Source organism: Homalodisca vitripennis, chromosome 1, assembly GCF_021130785.1.
Source record: "Homalodisca vitripennis isolate AUS2020 chromosome 1, UT_GWSS_2.1, whole genome shotgun sequence".
Lineage (NCBI taxonomy): Eukaryota > Metazoa > Arthropoda > Insecta > Hemiptera > Cicadellidae > Homalodisca > Homalodisca vitripennis.
Window position 1 is genome coordinate 76752976 of NC_060207.1, and position 27692 is coordinate 76780667.

The following is a 27692-nucleotide window of genomic DNA, read 5'->3' on the forward strand; positions in this document are numbered from 1 at the left end:
AGGCAAGAAGCTTTCAAAATGCAATTTTATGCTTCATAGACTGGCCCAATTCACCTCCTATGAGGTGTTACAACATGCTTCTCTAGCAGAATGTTATTTCATTTCATCACTTTTATTTACCACAAAAATGTACAACATCATTGACAAAGTCATAAATACAGCTCATTATTACAGCAACATCAAAATCTTAAAACTATCAATAATTAAGCTTATACAGAACAATAGTGACTGTAACAGAATAAAAAAATGCAATAATCATTAAAAATCCATATTTTTAGTTTTGAAAAATTCATTTAAGCTATAAAATGGATTCTCCAACAGCCAGGAAAAGAAATTATTTTTAAATCTGTCAAAGGGATATGAGCTAATTTGTCTTTCAACAAAATTATAAACCTTCAAAGATACCACAAATGGCTGTCAAAGGTTTTACTTAAAAGACATTGTCCAATTTCAGCATCACTTTTACTACGTGTGTTATATACTGCATACTGTCCTGGGGATCTTAACCCCATACAGACACTATTTAAGATCCAAAAAAAAACTGCAATACTCATTTTGTGTGGTTTAAGACATAGAGAGTCATGCTGTGGCTATCTTAAAAGAGTGGGGACAATTACTTTTCCCTCCCTATACACCTTCACCCTGATGACCCATATAAAAGAAAACACATCATTTTTGACAAGCAGGAGTGAAATACATAGTTACAACACTAGACAAAGAAATAATTTAGATGTAACCCATTGCCGACTCACCAAGACACAGACAACTGACCCCTTCCAAGTTGGAGTATGACTGTTCAACCTTCTACAGAAAGGATGAAACGTCTACCACAAAAGAACTTTAAAAACAAGATAAAAAATACTCTGTTGGAAGAGGAACTTTATTGTGTGTCCGACTTTCAAAACACAAACTTTGATGAATATTGACAACTCAAAACCAACATCAAAGACTTCAATATCAACATATTTATAATTTCAAAGTGTATTGACAATTAATAGTAGTGGCTTTGACTTATTCAATAAAAACTATTCTATTGCCATATTGTCTGAAAAAGTAAATCTTAGACCCCTCAATTCATTTTTAAGTATGTTTATTCTAACTAGGTTGATGGTTTTCCCTGCAGATTCTGGCTGACACATGGTTTAACTAAATCAAGGGTACATTTCTGATCCCACTTAAATATCCTTCCCTAAATTTTAAGATTGAGCCAACAGCACTTCTTATCATGAGTCACTTTTACCACACGACTAGCATATTTTTAAATTTCTAGTCCTTTTCATGTTTCTGACTTGTAACCCAATCATTATTATACATTATTATTATCATTATTTCATACATCCAATGTTTATTATAAAGGGATTTAATAGTGTTCGATGTTGGATTCAAATTCCACTGTAGTTAACATATGATCACTGTTGTTTGCCTTCTTATCTTTCACCTTTGAATATGTATTCATATCACAGAGTTCTCTTCCAATGACCTCCTTTTACTTACTTGTCTGTGGTAAGGAAATCCAGATGACAGATTTATATGATCTCTTTTTGGTCTAATTTCTTTTCTGTAGCATACTGTTACAGAATGTTTTTAAATGTATTAAACCTTTTCTCCTTCTCTGTATCTCCTACCCAGCTCAATTAAATCATGTATTTTAACATCCTTTCAGAACAACTTTAATTTATGTCCCTAACTGGCATTGCCTTTTTATAAATGGCTTTCCAATTAAAAAAGGCAATTTCCAATTTCCAAACTTAAAATTTCCTTTTGGACCAAAGCACTTTTACAAAGGGTATCCATACAGATGTTTTAAATAAAATTTCTTCTACTTAAATTTTCATAATTTTTTCTTAATTATTTTTTATCCAGAACTATTTTTTGACCACACAGTTGAGTAAAATTTCTACAGTAAGTCCTAAAGAATAAAAAACAGCTTACTAGATCAAAATTCATGTGGATATAGTTAACCAAGAATTATCTGATCTGCCCAATTCATTTCCTCCTGCCATGAACAAAAAAATACTAAATCTAATTTTTTTAAAGAAATATATTTTCCAGAATGTGTATTCTCATAATTATAATTACACTAAAAATTACTTATTCCAATTATGTTATCTTGACTACAACAAATATGTATTTCTAATTTCTTCTATATATTTTTTGGTGTCATTGAGATTAACGGCCAGAGTCTGAATTTCAAAATTATTAACATATTCTGCTCGCCTTCTTGAACAAAAATATACATGGTTTTAGGGGGTGCAAATAAAAAACAACTATATTTTTAATAGTTTAAATGTAAATTTGTAATTATATTTGTGTACTGTGCTTCTTGAAATGAAATAAAAATGATTTCAAATGTATAAAAAAGATATATAAATATGTTTCTATTGATAGCTCGTAATTTACCAATCAGATATTTAATATGTTCACTCCACTTTAGATTGCAATCAATAATTAAACCTAAATATTTTATCTTGTCCACAAGCTTAAGTTTTTCACAGTTACATGTATATTTACATAAACATTTGTTGCAAAATATAGTTATAGAACCTTTTAAATATGCTACAGCAGAACTCTTGTAAGAGAAAAGCACAGTTTTAGTTTTGTTAACATTTACTATTAGTTTGTTACTAGTAATCCATTCAGTTGCCAATTTTAAATCCATATTAATCTTGTTTTCAAGCATATCGTAAGTTTCTCCATATGTTACCAGGCAAATATCATCAGCATAGGCCAAAATAGTTGATTGAAATTTCTGACCAAGCAGATCATTTATATAAATTACAAACATTAAGAGTCCTAATACTCCACCTTGTGGAATTCTATAAGTTGTAGTCTTGACATCACTAATGATTCCCTTTATTCTGACAACCTGTTTCCTATCTGTCAAAAATGATTCAATCCACCTGTATTCCACCGCTGCACCGTTTATTCCATAATGCTTCAATTTATGTGACAAGATATCTAATACACACACACACACACACACACACGCACGCACGCACGCACGCACGCACGCACGCACACGCACGCGCACACACACACATATATATATATTTAAATCTAATCTGTTACTATACCGGTACTCAAATATAGTATCTTGATAGAGTAGATATTGTAATTTTTATTTTCAGCATTGTCTGTTCCTGATACCTTATCTGTGGTCAGAACAGCTTAGTACACCATCAACAACAGATGCAGCACCTTTCACTGCCTCATGGATAACCTTCATGTCCATTACTCACATTACTCTAATACCTTAAATTAGTTTGTATGTTATTTACATTTTTGATTAAACATGAGCAGTTAAAATGTGAGGAAATTAATTTATTCCTTTTTATTTGGTCATCATGTTTTTTCAGAATGAGAGTATGAGTTCACAATGTAATCATGTTATTTTTAACAAGATAAAAGCTTTTTTTATGTGATTGGAAGTTACCAAGTGGTACTTGAGTAGATTGTATGTACATACAATATTAAGTTATGGTCACGTTAGTTTTGCCTATCTATTAAAATTATGTTTGGTTTTTACGTTATTATTTTGTTTGTAGAAAGTTTGGTTCAATTTGTTTGCATTATTTTCAAATTTATTTTTATCCACACCAGTAACGAGATTTGTGTTTTTAATCTATTCCAATCGTCCTCTTGAACAAAGCAATATAAGGTTTTAGGGGATGAAAATGACAAATAATGAAACTTAGAATATTAAAAGTGGAAGTACTGTTCTCGCAAAATAGTAGGAAGTTATGGTTTGGTGAATTTACAATATTTGAGTGTTTTGTCAAGTTGTATTTCCTAGCTAGCAATAATGGCTGGAGGCCATTAATCATTAATTCATGATCAGACAACAATTACCATAAAAAAATAAAAGCACTTGTCTAATCATTCTAAAACACAGAATTTTCTGTAAAACAATAAAAAAATATGTTAATGAAAGAAATACATTACTTACAGTGAAGATTCTTTCAACAGTAGCAACTTCTTTGGTAAACTGGTCCAAAATTGGGTCAAACTTTTTCATTAACTGCTTTTGAATTGCTTCCCTTGTCTTGATGTGTTTGAATTTCAATAAAATTTCAAGAGCTTCTTCTGATGATCTGAGAATACCAAACATAATAAATTTAATTAATACAAGCTTTTCAGATCACTTCATGTTTTTGAATTACAACAATTAACAAATTAAATATTTTCAAAACTGAAGTATATAAAAAAGAAGGCATGTTTTATCTATTAAAATGTTTCTGCCAATTTTGTTTAATTCTGTTCAGTGTAGGTTTTATACCTAATTTTTAAGCACCTTCTATTGGACGTATAACATGGAATTTGTTTTTCAATTTTCTATCCAAACGGATTCTGTTTGATCACATGAATTATGACAGGAAGTGTAAAATTGATACACCATAACGGATTATTAAAAATATTAGTTTGTATCCCAATAACACTATATAAGTTTTAGTCAAATATTGACAAATTACTTAAAATTAAAAAAAGAAATACTGTTTTTCTTAATACAGAAATATCTACACCATGACACCAGTTGCATAGTTTAGAAATCCAGTTGTGTTCTCAAAGAATGGTCCGACATTCATCAGTAAGTTTAGTTTGATTCAAAACATTTAAATATATTTTGAATTAGTAATCAGCAATTGTGTAATTGATTTAAAATCACAAAATTGATTGTGAATCATCAAAATAACTAGTTTACCTCAACAAGGTGAATGAGTCATTGATGAAGTACTTGGCCTCATTCTCTAAGCTAACCACTTCCTGATTAAAGCCAGCCATGATGGCATCCCAGTGCTCTGCAAATTCGTGAGAGAAAATGTCAAAGTCTGCCTCTTCTATTGGCAGGGTCAGGGCTTCGACCCGCTTCACTACAGCATCTATCTGCCCTGGGTCACTGATAATGGACTTCAGCTCAGGACCAAATATGTTGTAAAACTCTTGTATCACCTAAGACAAATTGATTAACTATTCACACACCGGTGTACATGATATTCACAAAGATAATTTCTTTCAAGTAATCATATTCAATTCTTATTTTGTGCAAAAATGCAATTTAAATCATGGGGACCCAAACAGTGTGTGATCCAGTTAGGGCAGAATGTTTATGCCACATATGTTGGCATGTTTTAATCATGTAAACATACTGTAACTGTTGTTTAACAATGAGATTCTAAAAAAATTGATTGTATCTATTTAAAAAGGTTTTTATTTATCTGATTTATTGGGTTATTAATGCTTTGGATTCCAATAATTTTTTAAGACATCTACAACAATCCCAGCAATTATTATTTAGGGTCTTTACAAATCCCAGCACTATTTTCCTCATTTTAGAGAAATTTGAAAAAAAAATCTTTTAACTTATTATTCAACCAATGTTTAATATTTTTGATTTTTATTAAACATGACATATACTAAATTATAATGAATGTGTAAAATATTTATTCATGTAATCAGTTATACACAAAACAAATATAACTTACCTGAAGACATTCTCTGAAAAGTTACCACTTATAAGATCACTGCATATAAAGTTAAAATAACCAACTACATAACATATCATAAACACAAAAAATAAATAAAATAGTATTTCAATGTATAAATTGATACATAAAAACATGTTTGCAAGTATACTCCAAGAATAGAAATTGTAAGTTTACTCAGCATTATTAGAAGAATACAAACTTAATGCAATAATGAAGTTTATTTTTCCTTTTAACATAATATAAAACAAACACAGGTTTTTTCTTAAAACACTTAACTGCCACAATAATCAGAGAGGTGTTGGGAATTTATCAAGTACACCTACAAAAAAGCCAAATTTGGTAAAAAGTGTTCTCTTTGTTTGGTCACAGACCATACGAATCTAACTTATTTATTTAAGAAGGCTTTATAAACAGTTTATTGAAAACCAAAATTAGATTATTTGAACCATCAACAATATTTTTAGGGAAGAAAGTAATGATATCAAACTAATATTTTTAATCATCACTTCATAGTAAGTCTTATTAGTTTTGGAAATTTTTATTGTAGCATTATAACTTGAGGTATTGTTATTTTCACTTAACATTTTATTTGAGTTTCATTCACGGATCCCTTCGGACAACTACCCAGCTTAAAACACTGTCTTTCAAGATGTTTGTTTCTGGACATGCACAACAATCTGTTTTGGACCATGCAACTTACTAATCTTAAGTAGCTCCTTATGAGTTTACATTCGCTGAGGCCTAAACAGATCTGAAAGGAAAGATATTTTATCTGCTGAAATGGCAGCAGTAAAGATTTCATAAGCTTACAAAGTACTGTTGATTCTATGACCTATGCCAAAGTTTAAAAATTTCTACTCAATTTTCAGGAGACAGGCAGTCACTGATGACATAAAAATAGTTCATGTCTTAAATAGATGAAGAGAGTTTCATTTTCAAAATTTGATCCTTTTACTAATCACTATCTTTAGCCACCCATTGCTGTAGAAATAAGCTTACATTGGCAACATTGTTTAGGTTCTGGGCCACAGATGCCATGTAGTCTGTCTCAGCGAAGAGCTTCCGTTTATCAAATTCCCAGCGATGGCTTTTAGCTGAGGCTTCTATTCTCATCCTGGTCTCTAGGTACGATGTCTTCCACTGCTGAAGCATCTTCACTGCACCTTGGGTCTTCTTCATCACCCGGGAGAGTGATTGTCTGCCAGAAACAGCTCTTCTGAATATTGTGTACACAAAAAAGCATTTCCTATTCATCTAGACTATTTCTGTAGTTGAAATAAAAAGAAAATGATAATGAGGCCAAGTGTACAGTTGTTTACAAACGTAATTAAAATTTTCATTTTTACTTCCTAATTTAATCTCATACAGTTATGAATTAGTGTGATGTTCTCTACAGGAAGAATTAGGAAGAAATATGCATTCTTTTGGTATCAAAAAATAATTTAATCTGGTTGCATTGCTTTTAAATAAGTATTTTCAAATATTAAAAACAAAGTCTTTTAATAAAATACAATAAATAAACAAATCTACATATTTCATTCCGTAAGTGAATTTCCCCAGGAAATTTCTGAAGCTGTGGAGAAAATTTTATAGCTTTACAAGATTCAGTTTAGACCTTAAATGCTAAGAACGGTGGAAAAAAACCAAATATGACAAAACTATCCGGGTTCTAACCCACTGACCCCTGCGGTTGAAGAAATCCTATTAGGAATAGATTGGTGAATAAACAGTCTGAATTTTGGTCATGTTTTCAAAGTAAACTATATATCATTACTAACAGTGGTTTTATTAATATTCTTTTTTTAAACATACCAGCTGATGTAAACATTGCATTGATTTTAGTATCTGTTTAATTGAAATATATATAGTTCGTGTAAGAGTATTTAGGAACAGTATGTAACAGAGTGAATGTGGTTAAGGATAATTTACAAAAACCTTTCATATTTTATTCTTAATTGATTTTAGTGTTCTGTTTAACCCTTTGAGTATTAAAGAAATATGAACGTCCTGTTATACGGCTTTGCCTGTAACTGGAAATGTTTAAATACTCTTCACTCTAAAATAATCACAATAATGTAGATGGAAATATCTCACTTAAAGAGGGAGCTGACAGCGAGTGACTCTCTGACTTGGGTGCAGAGCACAAACTTGATGCGCTGCAGCAGCGGTACCATCGCCCCATCGTTGGAGAAATAGCGGGACAGTATCCAAATCATCTGGAGACCCTCAAAAAGTGGTGGCAGGCATTCACTCATCTCTTGAAAATTTTCTGTTTCTGTCAAAGTCTGAAAAACATAATAGACACAGCATGTTTGAAAATTAAGTAATATTTTGGTATAAATACACAGGGTTTGTACAAAATTAATTTTATTTTCATTCAAAAGTATGTACTATAACACACACTCCCAAGTTTGGCAGTATATACAGGATAATATTTGGTGTTTAGGGTTGAATAATGAACACTGGGATAGTAAGGGTTAGACTACTGTTCAAGGTAACATCCACAACAGCTAAAACATCCATTATACAAAAGATTAAAACTTTTTTATGAAAAATGCTGTCACTGATATATCCAATAAAATTGACTGTATTTGTGATTCTGTGTTATTGTGTTTCTCCTAACTGAACACACAATGGAAGTAGCTTCATTAGGAAAGAACAGGTGGTACTAAAAAAATGATAGATTGGAGCTCTAAGGTGAATGCTCCAATTATTTGCAACAATGTAGTCTGATTTGACAATGGATGGTGCTTTCTTTAAGAAGTATAAAACACAATATAACTTTGGTACAAGGCCAAGACATCCATAAAATGGAACAAGAGGCAGAAATAGCTTCCGGTATACAGGATTTGACATGCTTCCTGAATATAATAAAAAGCACAAAATTAAACCCAATTATAATAGGTGATAATGTTATAAAACAGTACACCTAAAGGTTTTATTAAATTTTACTACACTTAAAAATATGTAAAATAATAAAAATATAAATTTTACCTGCTTGTCAAATTTTTTACCAATTTTGAACCATCAATTATATGTATAAAAAAAAATATTGCTAAAGCAGATAGGAAGGAAAAAGGCGCTCTTTTTTGAATATATACATTTTTACACAAATTTAAGCAATTTTACTAATAACACTTTTTATAAAGTTAAATCAATATACAGTGTAAGTTAAAAGTATCGATACACTCTGTTTAGTTTTTTATGGATACAGATGGAGGGATGGAACTCGGGACATCTTTCTAGGATATAGAAGTGAACTTTTAAGTCACTGTTACAACTTTGCCCATTTCCCCAAAATGGGATTTTGGGAGGAGACTCAAAATTGTGAAATATATTTGTTTAAACTATAATAGTGCAGTGCATGACTACAGTTTGAACTATTTGACAAAGGTACATAGTTATTGTTATTATATGTCCGAAATCCTATTATCCTTGCAAACTTTAATAACAAACTTTAAACAAAGTATGTGAAAGAGTTTCTACAAATCTCTGCTACATCACATATGCATTCTGGCGAACCATTATAACCCATGAAACAGTAAAGGAAATGATGTATAGTGATGTTGCAGATTCCACAGAGCATTCAATATTAATGCTGGCACAAGATGCGCTCTAACGTAACTGTTGTGTAATCAATTTCAGTAACTGCTACAAGACTCAAAATCAAATTATGGTTTAAAATAGTGCTAAAGGGGTCAAATATAATTACAGGTCAAATAATTATTGTTGAAACATGTTTTAATGTACGGCAAAATCCAAAGAACTATATCAGTTACAATAAATACAGAAAAGAAGTCAAACAATAAAGTATACTGTTTTACATACAATACCTACATTAAACATCTTAGAATTTACCTTGAAGTATCGAAGAACAGTGTAAAGGAACTTGTCATTGTCCCTGGCTTCAATGTACGACCGCAGAACATCTGCTTTGATCTCATTAAAGGCCACACCCTTTGGTGACTGAGTGAAGTTCAGGACATTGATGACTGCTGTGACTGAGTTGTGTTTCAGCTGCTCCACCAACACTCCCAGGCCTATCTCTCTCTCATGCCAATATTCATACTCTGCTATTGGGCCCTCATCTCCGGGTTTCTATAAAACAGGTCACAATCATAAAACATGATGGCATTCCACAATACCTGGTTACCAATAATAAAAAGGATATCATCTATATAATTTAGCTTTGGGAAATTACGTTTTGGATAAAAAAGTCTTTACTGAAATCTTCTCAATAAATTATCCCTCCTGATCAGCCATCAAGCTCAAGTGAGTTGTACAAGCTGGTACAAAAATTATCTCAGTTCAATATATATTATTATTATCCTATTTAAGAAGAGCACTAAAATACAATAAACTATCATGGTCTCTTGTTCTATGATCGTTTTTCATTTTCCAAAACACCTATCATGTATTCACTATGTTCTTTCTTCTTCTCCTCTGTCCACTTCTTTCCTGTCCTATATGTTTGGTATTTCTTTGATCCTCTGTTTTCTGATTTTTCCCCTGTACTCGTTCCTGTTTGACATGTGTTTTTTCAGAGACATTAAGGTTTACGATTTCTTCCATAGTTTCTTTCATCAGTTCATTTTCACTTTACGGTTCTTTACTATTTTAAAGATCTTCTTGGTCAGTCTGCTGTCAATCATCCTGTAAGTATCCCCTTGACTCCCCTTTTTCATGTTCTAAATATTTATTCTAGAACTGTATAACATACTTGTAGAATGGAGATAAGCATCTCCCTGTCTCAATCCTGTCTTAAGTTCAAATAATTCCAATAACTCCCCTACAAATTTTACTTTTGATATTGTATTTGTTAGGGTTTCATGAATTAGTTCACTACCTTTAACATAAACTTTCATTCCTCTATTGTGTTGTGTTGAACTCACACTCTATCTATGGAGTCATAGGCTTTCTGATGTTGACAAATGTTACTGTGGTGTTAGCACACATTCTTATTGATAAAATTGTTCTCAGTCCTAAACATGTTACGTTCTCCACATAATCTTCCCTTCCTGAACCCTCTTTGGTATTTTCCTAACTTTATTTTATACATAACTTTATATCCTTTTTTTAAATCAACATAAAAACTATAAATAGATAACCTAATTAACATACTTTTGTAATTAATAATATTATATTTGCAGTTTGTATATTTTGTTTATGTTTGTGAAATGCCATGTGTCTAGTGTGGATATGTGCGGATGTGTGGATGGCAACTGCTAAATGGGAAGCAAACGATCAAAAACGTTTGTTTACTTTGCAATTTTTATAATTTTATACATATTTTCTCTACCAAATTATTTACTGTGATAGCCCTTTGTTCCTCTTAGCTATTCCCATGGCTTCGCATGTAATTTTCAAAATTGAAGTCCGTACGCAGCCTTTTTAATATAATTATTTATATTGTATAATGCAATGGAGCCCTATGGTATTTTTCAATCTTGCATATTTCTTGTTTATCTGTTACTATTTTACCATTTATATCTAAAGAAATAATATTATAGACGTTACTTTTGTTATATTTTTTTTATTAATGCTAATGCACCTTAATTTTATTTGTTGATTATGACAAAATACATGTAAAATAGTTAGTCCTAGTCTGATTAAGTACTTTGGTCTATACTTTCTATTCTGATTTTTTCACTACTATACTTTTAACTGTCATGTAAATAGTACAATATATGGTTTGTGATTTTAATAATGGTTGTTACCTATCCTTTATATAGAGACTTCCTACCTTTCCAAATTTGTTTTTTAAGAAAAACCAAATCAAGAGTGTAATTTAAAGTATTCACAAAAGAATTAAACTGCTCGTCGGCTAGTATGGCATAATCTATAGTATCCCAAGAACCCTGATTTAATAAGAAGTTCAGAGTAGCCAAATTATTGGAAGTCAGGTAGCGCCCAATATAAAAAGATGGTATGGAACCTTTATGCGCCAATGGATAGGAATATAAGCTGAGCAAAATGGTCTGATAACCCAGTACCCTAGACATATACATTTGTGTTATTGTCAACAATGTCAGTCGTGACCCAGTCCAGCAGCAATTGGCACCCTGTAGCAGGATCCACTTGAGTTGGGGAGTTTACAAACTGCCTCAAGTTGGTGGAGACAAGCAGGTTCTGCATTTCAATGTGTGCAGTTGAATAAACCACCCAATCAATATTAATACCTCCAGCAATTATGGAGTTATATTTTTTTATAAAGAAAATTTTTTAACTAAGCAATTCTGCAGGTAAACTCTTCATAATTTCCACTTGGTGAACACACACAAATACACATACAAAATATCAACCTCTAAAGAAGGTACAATTTAGCACCTACTATTTCAAAGTTGATTTTTTAGACAAAGGAATGCAATTTAATAACTAAATGTTTAATTTTACTTTATAATATACCAGGACTACACCTGATTTATGAAGTAGTTGACCATAACTGGCAATTTAGATGTAACCATTCATATAACCTTTTTCATGACTTTTCAATCTATGCTCTGTTATTATTAGAACAAGAAGGTCCTCATTTGACAGTAAAACCTCAATATAATCAGCTTTTACACTGATATATTACATATTGGTCTCGGATATTGTTTCCTAAAAAAAAACATGTTTTTAACGGGAATGTTACAGGAACCACCTACACCACTTGTCAAGCTTAGATCGACTTCACTGGTAGCTACCCTCATGCAGTGCAGTGGTGGGTATTCAACCAAAGACTCCATGTCAAGTTCTGGACTGGAATCACCCTCATACTCCTATCCCACTACATTAATAGTGATATATGTCAAGAAAATGACCTGTACCAAGCAAACAGAAGTGTCTCATATATCTTAAGATTACTAATAACAGCACATACATCATATTTGTCACATGACAAGTGTACTAATGGATTAAGAGCTCAAATGATGTAAAATCTTGTAAAATTGTAAACTTGTAAAACATGTAAAACTTCTATAAAATACATTTATTTTTAGTCTTAGCTGATCAATGTAAAAATGTTTGACTTGAATAACTGATATTTTTTATCATTTTTTGAGTTATGAGTACATACACAGAGCCAAAAACCACCTCATTATAGGCTTACTGGAAAGTTAGTATTATCAACTGGAGAGCTAATTTTATAACTTACATAAATAGTTTTATCATCAGTGGATATCACTATATATGGATTTTTACGTAATCTGCTTCAATATTTGGGAGTCGAATATTCAACTGTACTTTGGTTGTGAAACAAGTTTCAGAGTGACGATCAATATAGTTTTTACCAACACCAGTGTGTCGGAGAATGTTTGATAACTGACACATGTAAGACATGAACATTGCCTCTATTATATGATATGTCTTTATCGCACACTTACAGCTTACTAACTGAATAAATTTACTCTGAAACTTCAGTGGGACTGTCAACAAATAATAACATTCCTTTAAATGTTAGGAGTGAACTAACAACTTTATTTTGTGAACATTGTAACTATTATGCTTTACCTTGGAAGTAAACACTCTCAGGGCATCGTATATCTGGTGCTCCCACTCAGTAACCAATTTCTCATAACTCTCAGTGAGGCTTGTGTCTGCTGCCAATTGACTTATAGAATGCCCTGGAACTAGTTCTGGCAGGTGAGGTATGGTCAGCATTGTACTGCCTGAGATGTGCTCATTTGTCCTGTAAAGCACTCATCCATCTTAAGGTCAGAAAATATATTTGACAACATTTTTTTATCTGAATGTTTCTGGAGTCAATGCTAATCTTCTTTAGCCTTAAGAAGTTTTCAATTAAAGGATCACCTTTTTTTATTCTTTTTCTTACGATTAATTCTCAGACATGTAAAAGATATAAGGGATGCATATTGTGCTTATAAAAAAAAAAAAAAACGGTTTTGTTCTAATATTCAATTTTTATCATTTTTACTCGAAACATACATTTTTAATGAAAAACAAAGTTTTTACTGCAATTTTAAATCAACATAAAAGAAATATGTATTATTTTTGCTTATAACTTTTTGTGCTTATATTCTCTCTCAGTTTTATACACTTTGAAACTTGCCAAAGTTAGCGATCTGCTCACGCGCGTGCTGCCGTGTAATCTGGTGTATTCAATATATGATTATCGATACATAGTGTTTTAAAAATTAGTTTTAGTGCGCAAGTTTTGGATATTGAACTTAAAACATCTTTATAAGGTAAAATATGGATACATATGAAGAGAAACAGAGACGCATACGAGACTTGTTAGTCTGTTCCAGAACCACGAACGAGCGAATTAGACGCTCCATCATTACATTTTACAATAAGACAAATGTGGTGTTGATGTAAATGATGCCATGCAAAAACAATATTCCGTGTCAAGAATCTCTAACCGTTGGCCACTAACACTGTTTTTTTCCTTCTCAATGTTGGAGGTATTAATGCTTATGTGATGTAGCTTAAGAGTGCTTAAGAGTGCTTAAGAGTAGCTAACGATACAGTCCTTCCAAGAAGAGTGTTTGTTTCTCTCGAATCTAGGGTGACAACTTTTGACAGACCTTGCACAAAGAAGAGTAAATGACAAACTATCATTACCTCGACAAATCAAAGACAGATTAGCTGACATATTCAAGATTCGACCTGCTCATATTCCTGTCGATGTGCAGCAGGCTCATCAAGGAGGCTATGCAAAATGTGGTATATGTCCGAGAAGGAAAAATCGAAAAACAACAGTGCAAACAATGCACAAGATGTTCAGGTGAACCAGAAGACGCCAATAATAAAAGTATGGATTTTGAGTAGAAATCCAGTTCAAGTTTTCAAGTTTCATACTAAAATTATTCTTTCTTTTTTACACAAAAATAAATGCACAAGTGATTTTCTTTGTATTTAACAACAGAGTAGGGCTACACAGGTAATTTAAATATAATTTTGTTTTTATTTTTATCAAAAGGTAAATAATTTATATAATTTTAGTAATATTCTTGTATACCAGTGTAGTCCTAGTTATGAAAATAGTATAAAGTAAGTTAAATTTTATTTAAACTATACATATAATTGACAGTACTCTATTTCTAACAATAACTAGTACATCATTAGGATAAATATAAAATTATCATATCATAATGACATATTTCTATCTTTTTAGATGCTAAAACATATAAATTGTACTGATTTTTATAAAATTGTGGAATTATTATTACTTTTAAACCTGATTCAAACAAACGCGGCAATATGCTAACGGCGCGTGCTCTCATGCGATGACCGGAGATTCACAGAGACCGCGGCAATTTGCTAACATGGCGTGCCACGGCGTAGTTAAACGAAACTATGATTTTACAGGATATTTGTAAAATATTTATTGAAATAAATTGGAAAACTATTATCAAAGAATATTAATACCTAGAACAAGGTAATATAACGGACTACACCCAACAATTAGTATTACAGCATAGGGATTAATGTCAAGACCATGAGAAACAATATAGTAAGATATGAGCAAATTGCCGCAGTGCGTGTCCTCGCGAAAAAAAATGGGTGCATGTGCTTGCGTGTTAACTACATGTATTATAGCTAGACAGTTATTGTACAATAGTTTAACACATTTACTGCAATAAACACTCCTCAGCACTCGTTGTCTTATAAAGTCTTCTTATAAAGTACTATAATTGTAAAATAATTAACGATAATAAGTTGTCAGGTAAACATTTATTCATAAATATGGATATATTTTCTAAGGTAATCTATCTGATTATATTTGTCAAAAAAAAACAGGTTAAAATAAATCACAGCTTTGATTTAGTAGTTAGTCCACAGATATAAAATATTGTAAATAAAAAACGATAAAATATTTACATCAAAGTGTACAAAAAGTAGGTTAATGTTTATGAATTATTGAGCATTTATGAATTCCTCCCCAACTGAATCCACCAATATCCATATTTCGAGAAAAATTGGCACGTCCATGAGGTTCAGCGATCAACGGCGACAACTAGTAGCTGATGTGAACTGTCAATGGTCCTCTAAATACTACTACGTCGTTAGGACTGTGACACACCGTTGTCGGCTGCGATCTAGTAATGGTGGCGTTTGTTTGCGATCATCACTGCTGCACACTACGATCGACCAGCTCGCGCTCGCCCGAGTAAATCACTTCATTTAATGGTGCACTAGTAAATCGCGCCAAGACCGATCACCGGAGTCGCCTTGCTTCATTCTCACTCATGTGTGATCTGGACCTTACGACATAGTTGCGGTGACAACGCATGCTGATTTATTTAATAGCAAGTTGTAGAGATTGTCATGGTTTTTACATTAAATTCACGCTTTTGTAAGGTTTTTTCACGGTGAACAAAATTCACAGTTTCATGCTTTTTGAGGTCGAGTGGGGATCCTGAATATGTAATATTTTTTCATAACGATTGCTCAATAATTAAACTTGTAAGTGAAGATTTATGAGTTGCATGTATGGAGCACACTATTACAGAAATATTGATTGTAATGATTGGTTATAATGATGGTTATAAGAAAAAGGAATTCATGGTAGAATCTATTAGTTTTATGCAATAGAAAGAGAATAACATTTTCTTTTTTGTATTAGTATTGACAACCAACCAGCCAAATATCATAATGTTTTGACATTCTAAGTTAGTTACACTTGAGAAAAAAGACGTTCTTTGTTTTCTTCTATTTACTTCGTTCTTTCAAAAGTGGTTTTCTTTTTAGTGTAAAACCTATCAATTTTACAAATTGGAATCTCCTATGTCCATTACTACAATGAATATTGCATCATTCATTCGTAAAAGTTGTTTTATTAGTGACTGAGCTTCCTGACACATCATGCGGGGTACACCAGCTCTAGGGTTAACAAAATAAAATTTAACCCTTTGCCCTCAAAAGGCCAGTAGCATTGGCCACACCAAGGTTGCAGACAGCTCGCTTTAGTTTTGCCATAGGTTTTTCTCACAACTCGTATGGAGAGTACAGCTGGCCTCACTACTTTCATTGACATCTCGGTGGCCATATTCGTTGTTTGCCTCCCAAGATCGGAATTATTTTTCAATTTCCTTCACGTTATTTGCATAGTAATTTAAATGTTTAAAGAAAAAATTAAAAACAATATAAAATTTATCTTCAATGAATCTTTCTAATACAAAGATAAACATTTGAAAAATTTAACTCTTATACATATATTATTAACAAAGATATGTAATAAAATGTGATAAAGTAGACTTTTACAGTTATCTTATACTCAAATATAAACATTTTTCTCAGACTTTACACTTTTTTACAAAATAAAACTTAAAAATACATACGTATGTATAATCAAGAATAGTTAGCACAAGTCTTCTAGTAAAATTTTCTAGGTTTCTATCCCTCCTATCAGTTTAGTGTATAGGCCCACTACGCGTCAGTCATCTTATTTGCACAGTCAATGTTTAGAGAAGAATTATAAGCTAATTTAAAATTTACTGCTTTACTTAAAAATTACTTTAAATAAAGCTGCTCGATAGGTTTCAGAACTCACCATTCATTTGAAACAAAGAGAATCTTAGAAAATAACTGCTACGTTTAGTGGCCAGTGGTGCTGGCCTTACAAGCTATGGACGTATTATATCTTGACCAGTACAGCTGGACATACGAGCTGAGATAACATTATGACAAAAATTAATCCGCACTTCCAACAAAATGGGGGCAGCCAGTAGAGCTGGCCATACAAGCTCCAAGGACACAATATAAATATTGCCTTGGAGTGCATAGGGTTAAGAAAATTACACATTTAAAAATATTATTATAATTAAAAAGATTACATGTTTTTACATAAAACATGTTATCCTTACTATAAACCCATATGAATACAAACTGTAAAGAATCCCAATCTTATCTTCAGAGTTTTATGTGGCCTAATTTTAAGGTCCCCAAAAATAACTCTAAATGTGTAAAATTTCTCAACATGCATTCTGTACATTAATGAGTGACAATAGCAGATCTCAAATAAAAGACAAACTCATTCTTTACAACAAGCATCTTGCAACTCACACAGCACTTTGCACCTCGGCCTAAGCTTTGATGCAAGAATATAGAAATATTTACCAGTAGGACGCATCGAGTAACTTGTGAAGATCTGACAGCAAACCCTGTTTTATGACTTCTTGCTCAGATATGGTCGTGCCAAGAGTAACATTAGATGAGGACTGTACGGGGGGCAAGGCTGAGTACACCACCACTTCAGCTCCACTCACCGAAGAGTCTCTTGTCATGTGCTCTCTTTGCCGCAGTAGCATGTCCAAGTCAATCTGAAATGAACAATATTGTCTGACCTGATATAAGTATTTAAAGAAAATGTATGTAAGTTGTATTTAAAGCTACACATTAATATTTGGTTCACAAGATATATTGTATTAATAAAAAAATATACACATTTCACTATGAAAATAAATATTACTGTCCCTAGCAATGAAATTAATTTTAAGTTGTAACATTTTTGTGCCTATACACACTTAAAACTATAAAATATATTCTAACTATTCATAAAAACCATTAATAACAATCAAAGCAACCAATAGCTAATTATTAGCTTGGTTTACTGCACTGCAAATGAATCCAAATTTGAAATATAGGTCTTTATGTTTAAAACTAAAGGTACTAACCAAATATATGATTATTACAACGTATGCAAATTAATATGTGGCAAATAAAACATAGAATTAAATATTGAAACTATAAAAAATATTCTTCAGTTAATTTATAACTTTTTTATAATAAATATATTTAGGACAAAAGAAGAGGTCAGTGACTTTTTTAACGAGAAAAGTTTTTCTTCAATTTAAATAATGTGATCCGTTACTTAACCTGTTTTCTTATACTTTAAGTTTCTATGGGATACAGTAGTTTAATAAGAAATAGAACTGGATTTTAACATATATTTTTCTGAAATCTGCATATAATTCCCTTCACAAAAATATTTAGACGCAAACCATTTTGAAAAATTAGTCACTTTAATTTTTTTTTTAAATCACAAATTGTAGGTTTACAAGTAAATTTTATACTTATCAGATTATGTCTATTAAGATGTGAATTATATGTTTTTATACAAGTATAATGTTTTTTTTTATAAACCAAACACACTTTTCATTAAAAAATTATAAAATTTTTAACTTGCATTTCTGATTTCAGGCTCTGCAATGGCACTATGAGTATATTCGTATTTCCCCATTAAGAGTTAATGTTTTATGCTCTTCTACCTCATCAGCCCAACATAACAGCCCAAATCCAAGATTTTCCCAACACCACCTCAACATAAGAAATGAAAAGTATTCTTTGAAAGAAAACTCCACACAACTCCTGGTCTAAACTGTATCAACATTTTCTTATGCTTAGCATCATTTAGTTAATCATAATTCCACTGAGATAAATTTATACTTTTTTGAAACATACCCCTGGTTCATCGTCATCCTTCTCGTCCACCTGACAACCCTCCTCCCGCTCTAACTCTCGCTTGATGTCTAATGCCATCTGTCTGTAGTCTGAAGGGGTGTTGAACACTGTCTGCACAGGTGGACCCTTGCGTTCTGCCTCCTGTAGACTATCGTCACCCCCCTCCTCCATGTGTGGCTCCATGAACTGATGTGTTACTAGAGGAACGCACACCTGCCAACAACACGAGGTCATCATCTCATTTTTGTTTTCAAAACCAAGCCAGGAGCATATTTTAATAAAATAAAATTCTGAGTGTAAAATATTCTTAATTGTAGGAGGTACAAACTGCTTTGTTTACTATTAAACAAGCGTTAAAAATTGATGTTATGTAATCTTAGAATGAGCTCAAGTCACCTTATACATAGTTAAAGAGAAATTAATTTATTTCCATTCAATAACTGAAGTGTTCTGTACTGATTGAGAAAGATTGTAGTACAATTGAACATTTCTACTTGTGTGTACTTTCATGTATTCTTTTACTCAGTGGACCCTTCAAGATAGTTTTCAAGGTTAAGTCTGCTGATTTTCCTATCAACTAGTATGTCAAATTTATATTTAGTTATGTAATGTGCCTACCTGTAGATAGTTTTATTTAGAGTAGAGATTAGATTTCCAAGTTTATAGTTTAGGCTTCAAATTATGCCATCACTGCCTTACTTCTCTTGCTTGGTGAGTTGTGGTAAGTGGCTATGGAGTGTTGTGGGAGAAATTCAACAGAACTCGGTGAAATCCATTCGCAGTTCCACACAGTTTTTAATTTTTACAATACAAAGTGGACAAAAAGACAGACCAGTTTAACACTAGCCAGAATGTACTTACACCGGGAATGAAGTGAATTACACTATCTAGCATATCTGGCATAGTGCACCCTAGCTGGAAGTGTCCAGGCATCTCAGAGTATGCCTCCTGTAGCATATCTGGACATGGAATTCCATCTGAAGTCTTCCTTATGAAGTAGACAAATCTGTGACGTTTATGGACATCATATTTTGTCAAAGTTCCGAAATATCCATGAAACTGAGGAGTCTTCACCACTTTCTCTAGTATTTTCTAAAAAATTGAATACAGATAGCATGTCATTAGATATTTTTGGTGAAAATTTTCTAACTAACAGTTTGTCTTACAAATAATGGTAATGAAGCTATATTTTTTTATTTTTTTACCAAATGCTATTAAAAAAAATTTGCCACCATTAATTTTATCTTAGACTGAATAATGTAGTGGCTATGGTTTCTTCTGGTAAGTCAGACTTACTAGAGAAGCAAATCATATCATATAACCTTCACTATACAATAATAAGGGTTAAGCTGCTGACTCTAACCAAGAGGTCATGGATTTAAAAGGTCAATAAAAATGTTGCGAATGAGTTTGGAAATTTTCTCTTGTAAAAATATTTAGTACAATTTATCAATAAAATTAAAATACTATTGGTCAATTATACAAAATTCTCCTTTAAAATGTCTTTAAAGAGCATTTTTTTATACAAATTTATTCCCATCTTATATAAGAAAAGTACCATCAAATAGTATGTCTGTTCAAAACTTATGTGTAGATTTTACGCTAGCATTCCACGAACACTGACAACCAGTCACTTTACTTGTATGTTGAAATTTTCCCAATTTTCCAGTGCTGGTGGTCTTTAGCAGCAATCTCCATCCTCACTCTACAAGGCTCGGAAGCAAGTGACTTTTAAAACATTGTACACTCCTATATAGATGCAGTACATTGCCACATATTTATTTCTTACATGGTTTAGCAAAATAAATTAGAAAAAAAAATAAGATCAAGTTAAAAAGTTTGAATTTTAATAAGGCTTCAATTATATATGCAGGGTTTACAAAAATGTGATGCCAGATTGGCAAAGTACTAAAGCTGTGAAATCTTACCTTAACATATATAATTTCCGGCTCCGGAGGGGGAACTTCTTCTTCTGTTGTCGGTAATGTTTCCATAACTGTAAAATATCAATGACATACTTAACAGTCATAACTTGTAAGCAAAATTGTTTGATCCATGTATAAGTTTCTATACAAGCAATGAAAAAATACAAAAAGTTTTGATGTTAAGTGGAAACTAAATAATAGAAAGGAGAGAGAGATGAAGTTAAAACTATAAAGTTTCTCTTTTACATGTTAACTTCCCCCATCATGTTTTTGTGAGCATTTCTGACATTAATCTCTTAATTACAGACATAACCCAATGCCTTAGTTTCTGAAAATTTAGTTCTCTTACCTGGTACACGAAATAATTGATAAATCCTCATACAAAAAAATTTGGGGTAAGATCTAGGGGGCCATACAATAGGCCCTCTCCTACCAATCCAACAACCAGGAAGTTGTTCGTTAAGAAAATCCAACCATAATTGTGGTAATGAGCTGGAGCACTGTCTTGTTGAAATATGGCTTAGTCTGGCTCAAACCAAATGTACTGCAAAAATTTGCAAAATGTCCAAATAAATGTGACCTGTTACTGTTTGTTCTCTACAAAACAATGGCTCAATGATTGCATTATACCAAACACTTAATTTTGGGCTGTTTTACTGCTAAATGGAAATTACTATAGCATGATGACTACCATCAATGATATAGAATAAAATCAATAGTCATGCTGTAATCAGCGGACTCTTCAGTAATCATCATCATTACACTGGTATACATGTTCGTGGTTAAGTATTTTTTAGCTTTGGTTACATAAAAAGATTGGATTTTTCTTAATTGGTTTCTGGGCATTGTAAGAAAAATATGACCAAACTTAAAACATACAATCTTGATTATACGAGTATTATATTTTGTCTGTTAATTGCTAAAATATATATTTCTTAACCCTGATGGAGTTACTTTATTTATTGATACCTCTAGCCCAATAAATAAAGATATATATATATATATATATATACATATACATATATGAATACATTTTTTAATAACCAAATTAAATTGTAAGACTGGAAAAAATTAAATGGAGACCCTTATTAATAACTATGCACATTTAAAGTTTGTATATCACCAATTATCTTCTTACTACGGATAATGGCATAACAAATACATATTTTAAGGCAAAAGCGAAGGCAGGATGAATATGTAATATTACTAGCTAAGATAAGTTAGCCAGTGCCATTAATTGATAGCCTAATAAAAAGAAATCAGAAGAACTCTCTCATTCTATCCTTTCTGTACCCAAATGTTCCTGGAGAGCTTTACATGGATCCAAGTCATCAAAGGGATATTATTTAAAATTTAAAATTAATAGTTAAATCAATTGTAGCTCAGGAAAGAAAACAGTACAGTGTGTTGTTGTTTTATAATAAATTTTGAAAAAAGTTAGTCAAAACAAATTTTAGAAACAATACAAAGATATAGATCAAAAGATGTATAGAGTTTTATAACTCACCTGTTGGTGGACTCTTCCGTCCCTTTTTCTTCTGTTTTTTACCCTTTTTTCCTGACTTCTTTTCATCCAGTTCACTTTTATCATCAACTATGGTAACAGTTTTATCCTCCTTGTTTGTACTTTCCTCGGCCTCAGCTGCTGGTTCATCTTCAGCTGTTTCTTCAGTAGGTTTACTTTCACCATTGGTTTGGTTTGGTTTTTCATCAACATTCTCTTTTTTATCATCTTCCTCTTCTGGTGACTGAGAATCTTTTGATAATTTCCTTTTTGGTTTTGCTTTTCCTAATACCCCAGTTTTGCTCTTTTTTCCTTTTTTCTTTTTTGTTGCAGGAGAAGTTGGCTCATCCTCAGGCTCAGGTTCTATTTCAACTGGAGGAGGTGGAGCTCTTTTTACTAAAAATTGATATGATAAAATAAGTATTTAAGCATGGACATAAATAAAAACCAAGTCAACAGTTATTAAGTTTGACTTATTACTATTATGAATAATTGTTATAATTGTTTGACTAATAATATTCTTGTAACAGAGAAGTTTCTTAAGAATTAAATTTGAAACTATTGTACTATATTAAATAAACAATCTTAAAGCTAAACCTATATAAATTCTTGGTTACATCAACTAAAAACATTAGTACAGGCTTTATAGGCTTAATTAATTGATTACTGCATTAAACATTGATTGATATTCCACCTCAACTTTACTTCAAATGCTAAATACCTCACCGTTTTTGTCAAAGGAGCCTAGAGGAAGAGTAAGTGATAGATATTGCTGTTAAGAAATTTGCATTGTACTGTATATGATTTTGAAGCTAAATATTGGATGAATTTAAATAAAAATAAAATTTTTAAAATACTGGAAAAGAGACAGCAATCTTGAAGTCTGAACAATAAATATTTGTTTCACACACACACGCACACGCACGCGTGCACACACACACACACACACACACACAGGGTGTAAAAAAGTCCTGCACAGGCTTGATGATTCTCAAATGAATACAGGTAAAGCAATGAAACTTGGTACATCATTACTGTATCTATAAATCTACTTTTTTAAGTAACTACCATTTTCTATCATGTCAGGGGGATGGCCCATAAGGAGTAAAAAGAAATGTCTCAAATGAGAGCTTAGGTCAAGTAGTAATCAAATTAAAGAAAGGAAGATGGTCTACAAGGAGTTCAGCGAAAAAATTTAATATATGCATAACTCAAGACGTACTTTGTTTTAAAGTGTAATGTAAGATGTACGTCAAGTCCAACCCAAATATAAGTACTTTCTATTATAATAACTGATACCAGATATTCCCTGGTATAAGTCCAACCCAAATATAATTAATTTCTATTATAATAACTGATACCAGGTATTCCCTTTATCTTTCATCTCTGCTAAACAACTCCTTTGAGATTTTTGAGTTGCTCCCAAAATCCTCCATTTTGGATTTTTTAAATGAAGTATTAATTATGCTCAAAAAGTACTTCATAACATGATACAAGGTGTGCAGAGTTCAGTTTTTCTAGTGTGAACCGGTACAATAATAACAGAGGTTCTCCAGACTTTTCATTAATCCTGTATATAGCAATGCACTATTTTTAATATGTATTGTATATGCATATTGTATATTTTCTAGAAATTAACTTTTACGAATTTAACTATTAAAAAAATATATTAAGGAGAATCAATAGCTCTTCAAGATGTTGAAAACCATATAACTTACCTTCCTCTGCAACTAATACTTCCTCATGGACAACCTTATCATAATAAGTTTTATAAACAACAAAGAGTTTCCTGTCCAAGCTATAAGTTGATACTATTCTCTCCTCCAAATAGTCGGTTAACCTTCTCCCAATCTTGTTTCCATGCCTTGCACACATTTGATCAAACAATGTCTCATCCTTTTCATCTAAAAACGTAAGTACTCTGTTTTTAATCCATTCTTTTCTATAATCAACCATCTTTAGATGTGTTTGTCCATTGTTCAGTTACCTGAAAATTAAAGGTTATTTTAACAATAACAGTGGTAGTCATTGAAATCTATAGGTACTTAGGGAACAACTTAGAAGTACAAGGTATTTGGATCCTTCCACTGACTTCTCCAATCCAGAATCCACACTTACCTTTTCATGATGTCTGCAGAGTTTTGAATGCCCCTTCAATAAACATATTTTCAGTGAAAAAATTGAGGTCTGGTTTTATTTGCTTGTAAGCAAATGTTTGATTACAGGGTTTAAATAATGACTATATTGGCAGTGATCAATGCCTTTTACTGTCTCCGGTTCTCTCAGATATCAGAAAACATTATCTCTATACATTTTCTCTGAATCATTTTGTGTTTAGCTCTAGCTGTCTAGTCTCAATTATCTAGAAACTTGCACTGGCTCTAGCAGCAATCCACAGTAATGAAGCGGATCTTTTTCTTTTTTTTTCTAGTTTTGTTCTGCTCATCTACTAAGATCACAGACCTTTTATATCCTAACAAAATTAATTAACTGATACTAACAGGGTATTAAAAGGAGTGGCAAAATGTAACAGAGCATTTCTTTACGGAGTTACTTGCCACTTTTCTCATCAAAATTAATAGCGTTCTTCCATGGAACAAGATAACTGCCCTTTGATCTTTTGATTCCAAAATCAATAGAATTGCTCCTTGATCAAGAGAAATCTCAACATCATATTTTGTAGGTAACTTATCAAGCCCCTAGGACCTTTCTGTTAAGAATTATAGCACGGAAAACAGACGACGACACAAATTTATGAAGAATCTAGAATCCTTAATAAAATGGTTAGCTAAGTTCAATCCAATGAGGACACAACTCATGAAAGATCTGTGTTCAGAGTCAGCATGCTGTGTTATTTCTACACCACACCCAAATTATAAAGCTGCAGACGACCTATGCGATCACTGCCTTTTCCAAATTAACAGTAGACCCGAAATCCATTGTATAGTAATGGCAAAAGGATTTTTCAATGATAGGTCATAGATTTTAGGTTAGAATATGCTAAGCATTACAATAAATTAAAGAAAATACAATGATATGAGATAGTTTATTCGTGTTACTTAAAATGATCTATATTGGCAGTGATCAATGCCTTTTACTAAGATCTAAAACCACTTTTTCAAATTCTTGCAATGGAGTATTTTTATTTCAAGAAAGAATTTTTAGGAGTTCACACACCTCATATATGCATAAAAATTTATAATATATCTGGAAACTAGGTTATATCCCAATAATGTTCCTAGGAGATCAGAGATAATTGGGTTTCTTGATTACAAACTATGGTGTGATAGGCATACAAGGAGGGGATTGTATGGCTGTCAATTTATTTATTTATCTTAGTTTGGGACTGTACATCTTATTTACGCATCTCAAATATTTGTTCCTGCTTCATGATTAGTCATATTTTTCTGTGTGGTTAATTTCAAGAGGAAGCCATTGTGGGCATTTTGGGTACATTATGTCTTTTGTTTTGTTATTACTGCAACCAATAGTTATGTTTTGTTTTCTGAAACTTCAAACAATTTGTGTAGTGAGTGAGTACGTAATAAGTTTTTTTTTTAAGCTTGGAAGAATGAAAAGGAAAGATATTACGCCTATTTAGTAATGAATTGTCACGGAATATTACGTTAATATTACACAATATGGTTACTATAACAGCCACTCTTCTCTTACTATCTGGAATAATATAATAAAGTAAAGCAATGTCTTATTTTACAAGGTGAAGTTAGGGCTAAGAAGCCCTCTCTAACTTGTATACTGAGGACCAACGGCTTAAAAGTGACTTCCGAACCACCACCAAAGGCCGGGCAGGCGTACTACTTGCAAGGACAAGCATCGCTTAGCGGTCACCCATCCAAGTAGCAACCATGCTTAACATTGCTTGATTTCATTATCTTGCAAAAACCGCCTTTCCTGTTACACTGCACCATTGGTGACATATTATTTGTTCACAATATAATTAGGTGTATTTGTAACAGGTTTCGCTCAAAGGCATTTGTGATCAGATGTCTTTATTAATTTATTATATTTTACTGACCCGTACTATCTCGAGGGATGTTTTACATTCATTGCCATCAGCACAGGAGCACCTTTGGTGCCACTGCCTACACTGATGGAAGGAGGCATTATTGTAACAGTTTAAGAAATTATTAATACATTTTTTATATAAAAATTCGTATCAAATTTATTGTTATTTACAATTTTTAATGCATTGAAATAACAACTGCTCAAAATGAATTTGACGAAATAAATCATTTGTACCAACGGTACAGTATTTGACTAATGTTTATGAGTACATGCATGGACATGGACATGCATTATTTGTATCACAACCTGTTAGACACATATACATATCCTTCAAAATAGTAAAAAGTAATTAAATGTTACACTGTTTTGTTTGTTACATTTAATAAATACACATAGCCTCTGATAGTTTTTTATCATAAAAATTATTACTTTTTTAGTTATATTATTAAATATATATAGTTATATTATTACTTTTTTAATATAAAAACATATGAACTATACTGTAATTTGAAATATCTGTAACGAAATTCGATTCGATACTTTTATTTCAGTTGGTTAAATAATTATAAATATCAATGATTCGATTGTGGTGGTGGCTGCTTCCTATACTACAGTCATATTTACCAAAATCAATATAACCATGTTTTTATAAAAATAATACTTTGACGGTCTTGTTTTAAACAGTAGTTAGTTTAATTGATAATGAATCAAATTTTCTCATGAAAATGGGAGAAAGCAGTAGTTGGTCTAAACCACCCTCCATCTACTGGTTAACCCTAGTTGCTGATGTTGACTATGCCTACAGTTAGTAAAATTACAAGCATTCTAAAGCAAGTAAAAATAATTTTTAATATACCTAAAAGAGAATATAGTAATAATTTTTAAACATCATGCCAAAAGATATAACCAAATATGTAGTTTAAAAATATGTATGACTCATCAAAAGTTCTACTGTCCATTAATAAGTGATAGCTTACTAATATAAATAATACATTATTCAGGTTGAAACATATACGATACAAGATTAATTATGTTATGTTACCTAATTGAAATCTAACCGTAACATTATGCACATTACTCACTATTCAGTTTCATAAGTGAAAATCTGCGATAATGATAACTGAAATTAGTAAACAAACAAACAAATTCGGTGTCTAACGATACAACGGATGAGGAAACGGTATTTTTCCTATTCTTTCTCGGCTTGATATTTATACCATGAAACCAGACATACTTTGTTTTCTAAATTTAACTGTTACAAGTAGTTTTAACTATTTATCACATTTTTTACCTTTGACTTTCTAACTTAGACCTTGCATCCATTTGGGGATTTTGTAGGAGAAATTA

General features: G+C 31.8%; 1 protein-coding gene across 2 annotated transcripts in view; it reads right to left on the reverse strand.

The window, feature by feature from the left end:
* LOC124365049 (dynein axonemal heavy chain 10) overlaps window positions 1–27485 on the reverse strand; it is a 212494-nt gene extending 185009 nt beyond the window's left edge. The window contains exons 1-13 of one of the 2 annotated variants that reach the window (XM_046820968.1): window positions 27428–27485; window positions 24038–24306; window positions 22323–22715; window positions 20819–20886; window positions 19752–19982; window positions 18891–19103; window positions 17547–17749; window positions 12975–13152; window positions 9342–9581; window positions 7578–7768; window positions 6483–6681; window positions 4700–4947; window positions 3947–4091 (exon numbers count right to left, since the gene is read on the reverse strand). In XM_046820968.1, the coding sequence (XP_046676924.1) occupies window positions 3947–4091; window positions 4700–4947; window positions 6483–6681; window positions 7578–7768; window positions 9342–9581; window positions 12975–13152; window positions 17547–17749; window positions 18891–19103; window positions 19752–19982; window positions 20819–20886; window positions 22323–22715; window positions 24038–24275 (2547 nt within the window). In that variant the 5' untranslated portion in view covers window positions 24276–24306; window positions 27428–27485. Of the gene's footprint in view, window positions 1–3946; window positions 4092–4699; window positions 4948–6482; window positions 6682–7577; window positions 7769–9341; window positions 9582–12974; window positions 13153–17546; window positions 17750–18890; window positions 19104–19751; window positions 19983–20818; window positions 20887–22322; window positions 22716–24037; window positions 24307–27387 lie in introns of both variants that reach the window. The other variant, XM_046820958.1, reaches the window with a different exon arrangement.
* Window positions 27486–27692: the final 207 nt, after the last annotated feature.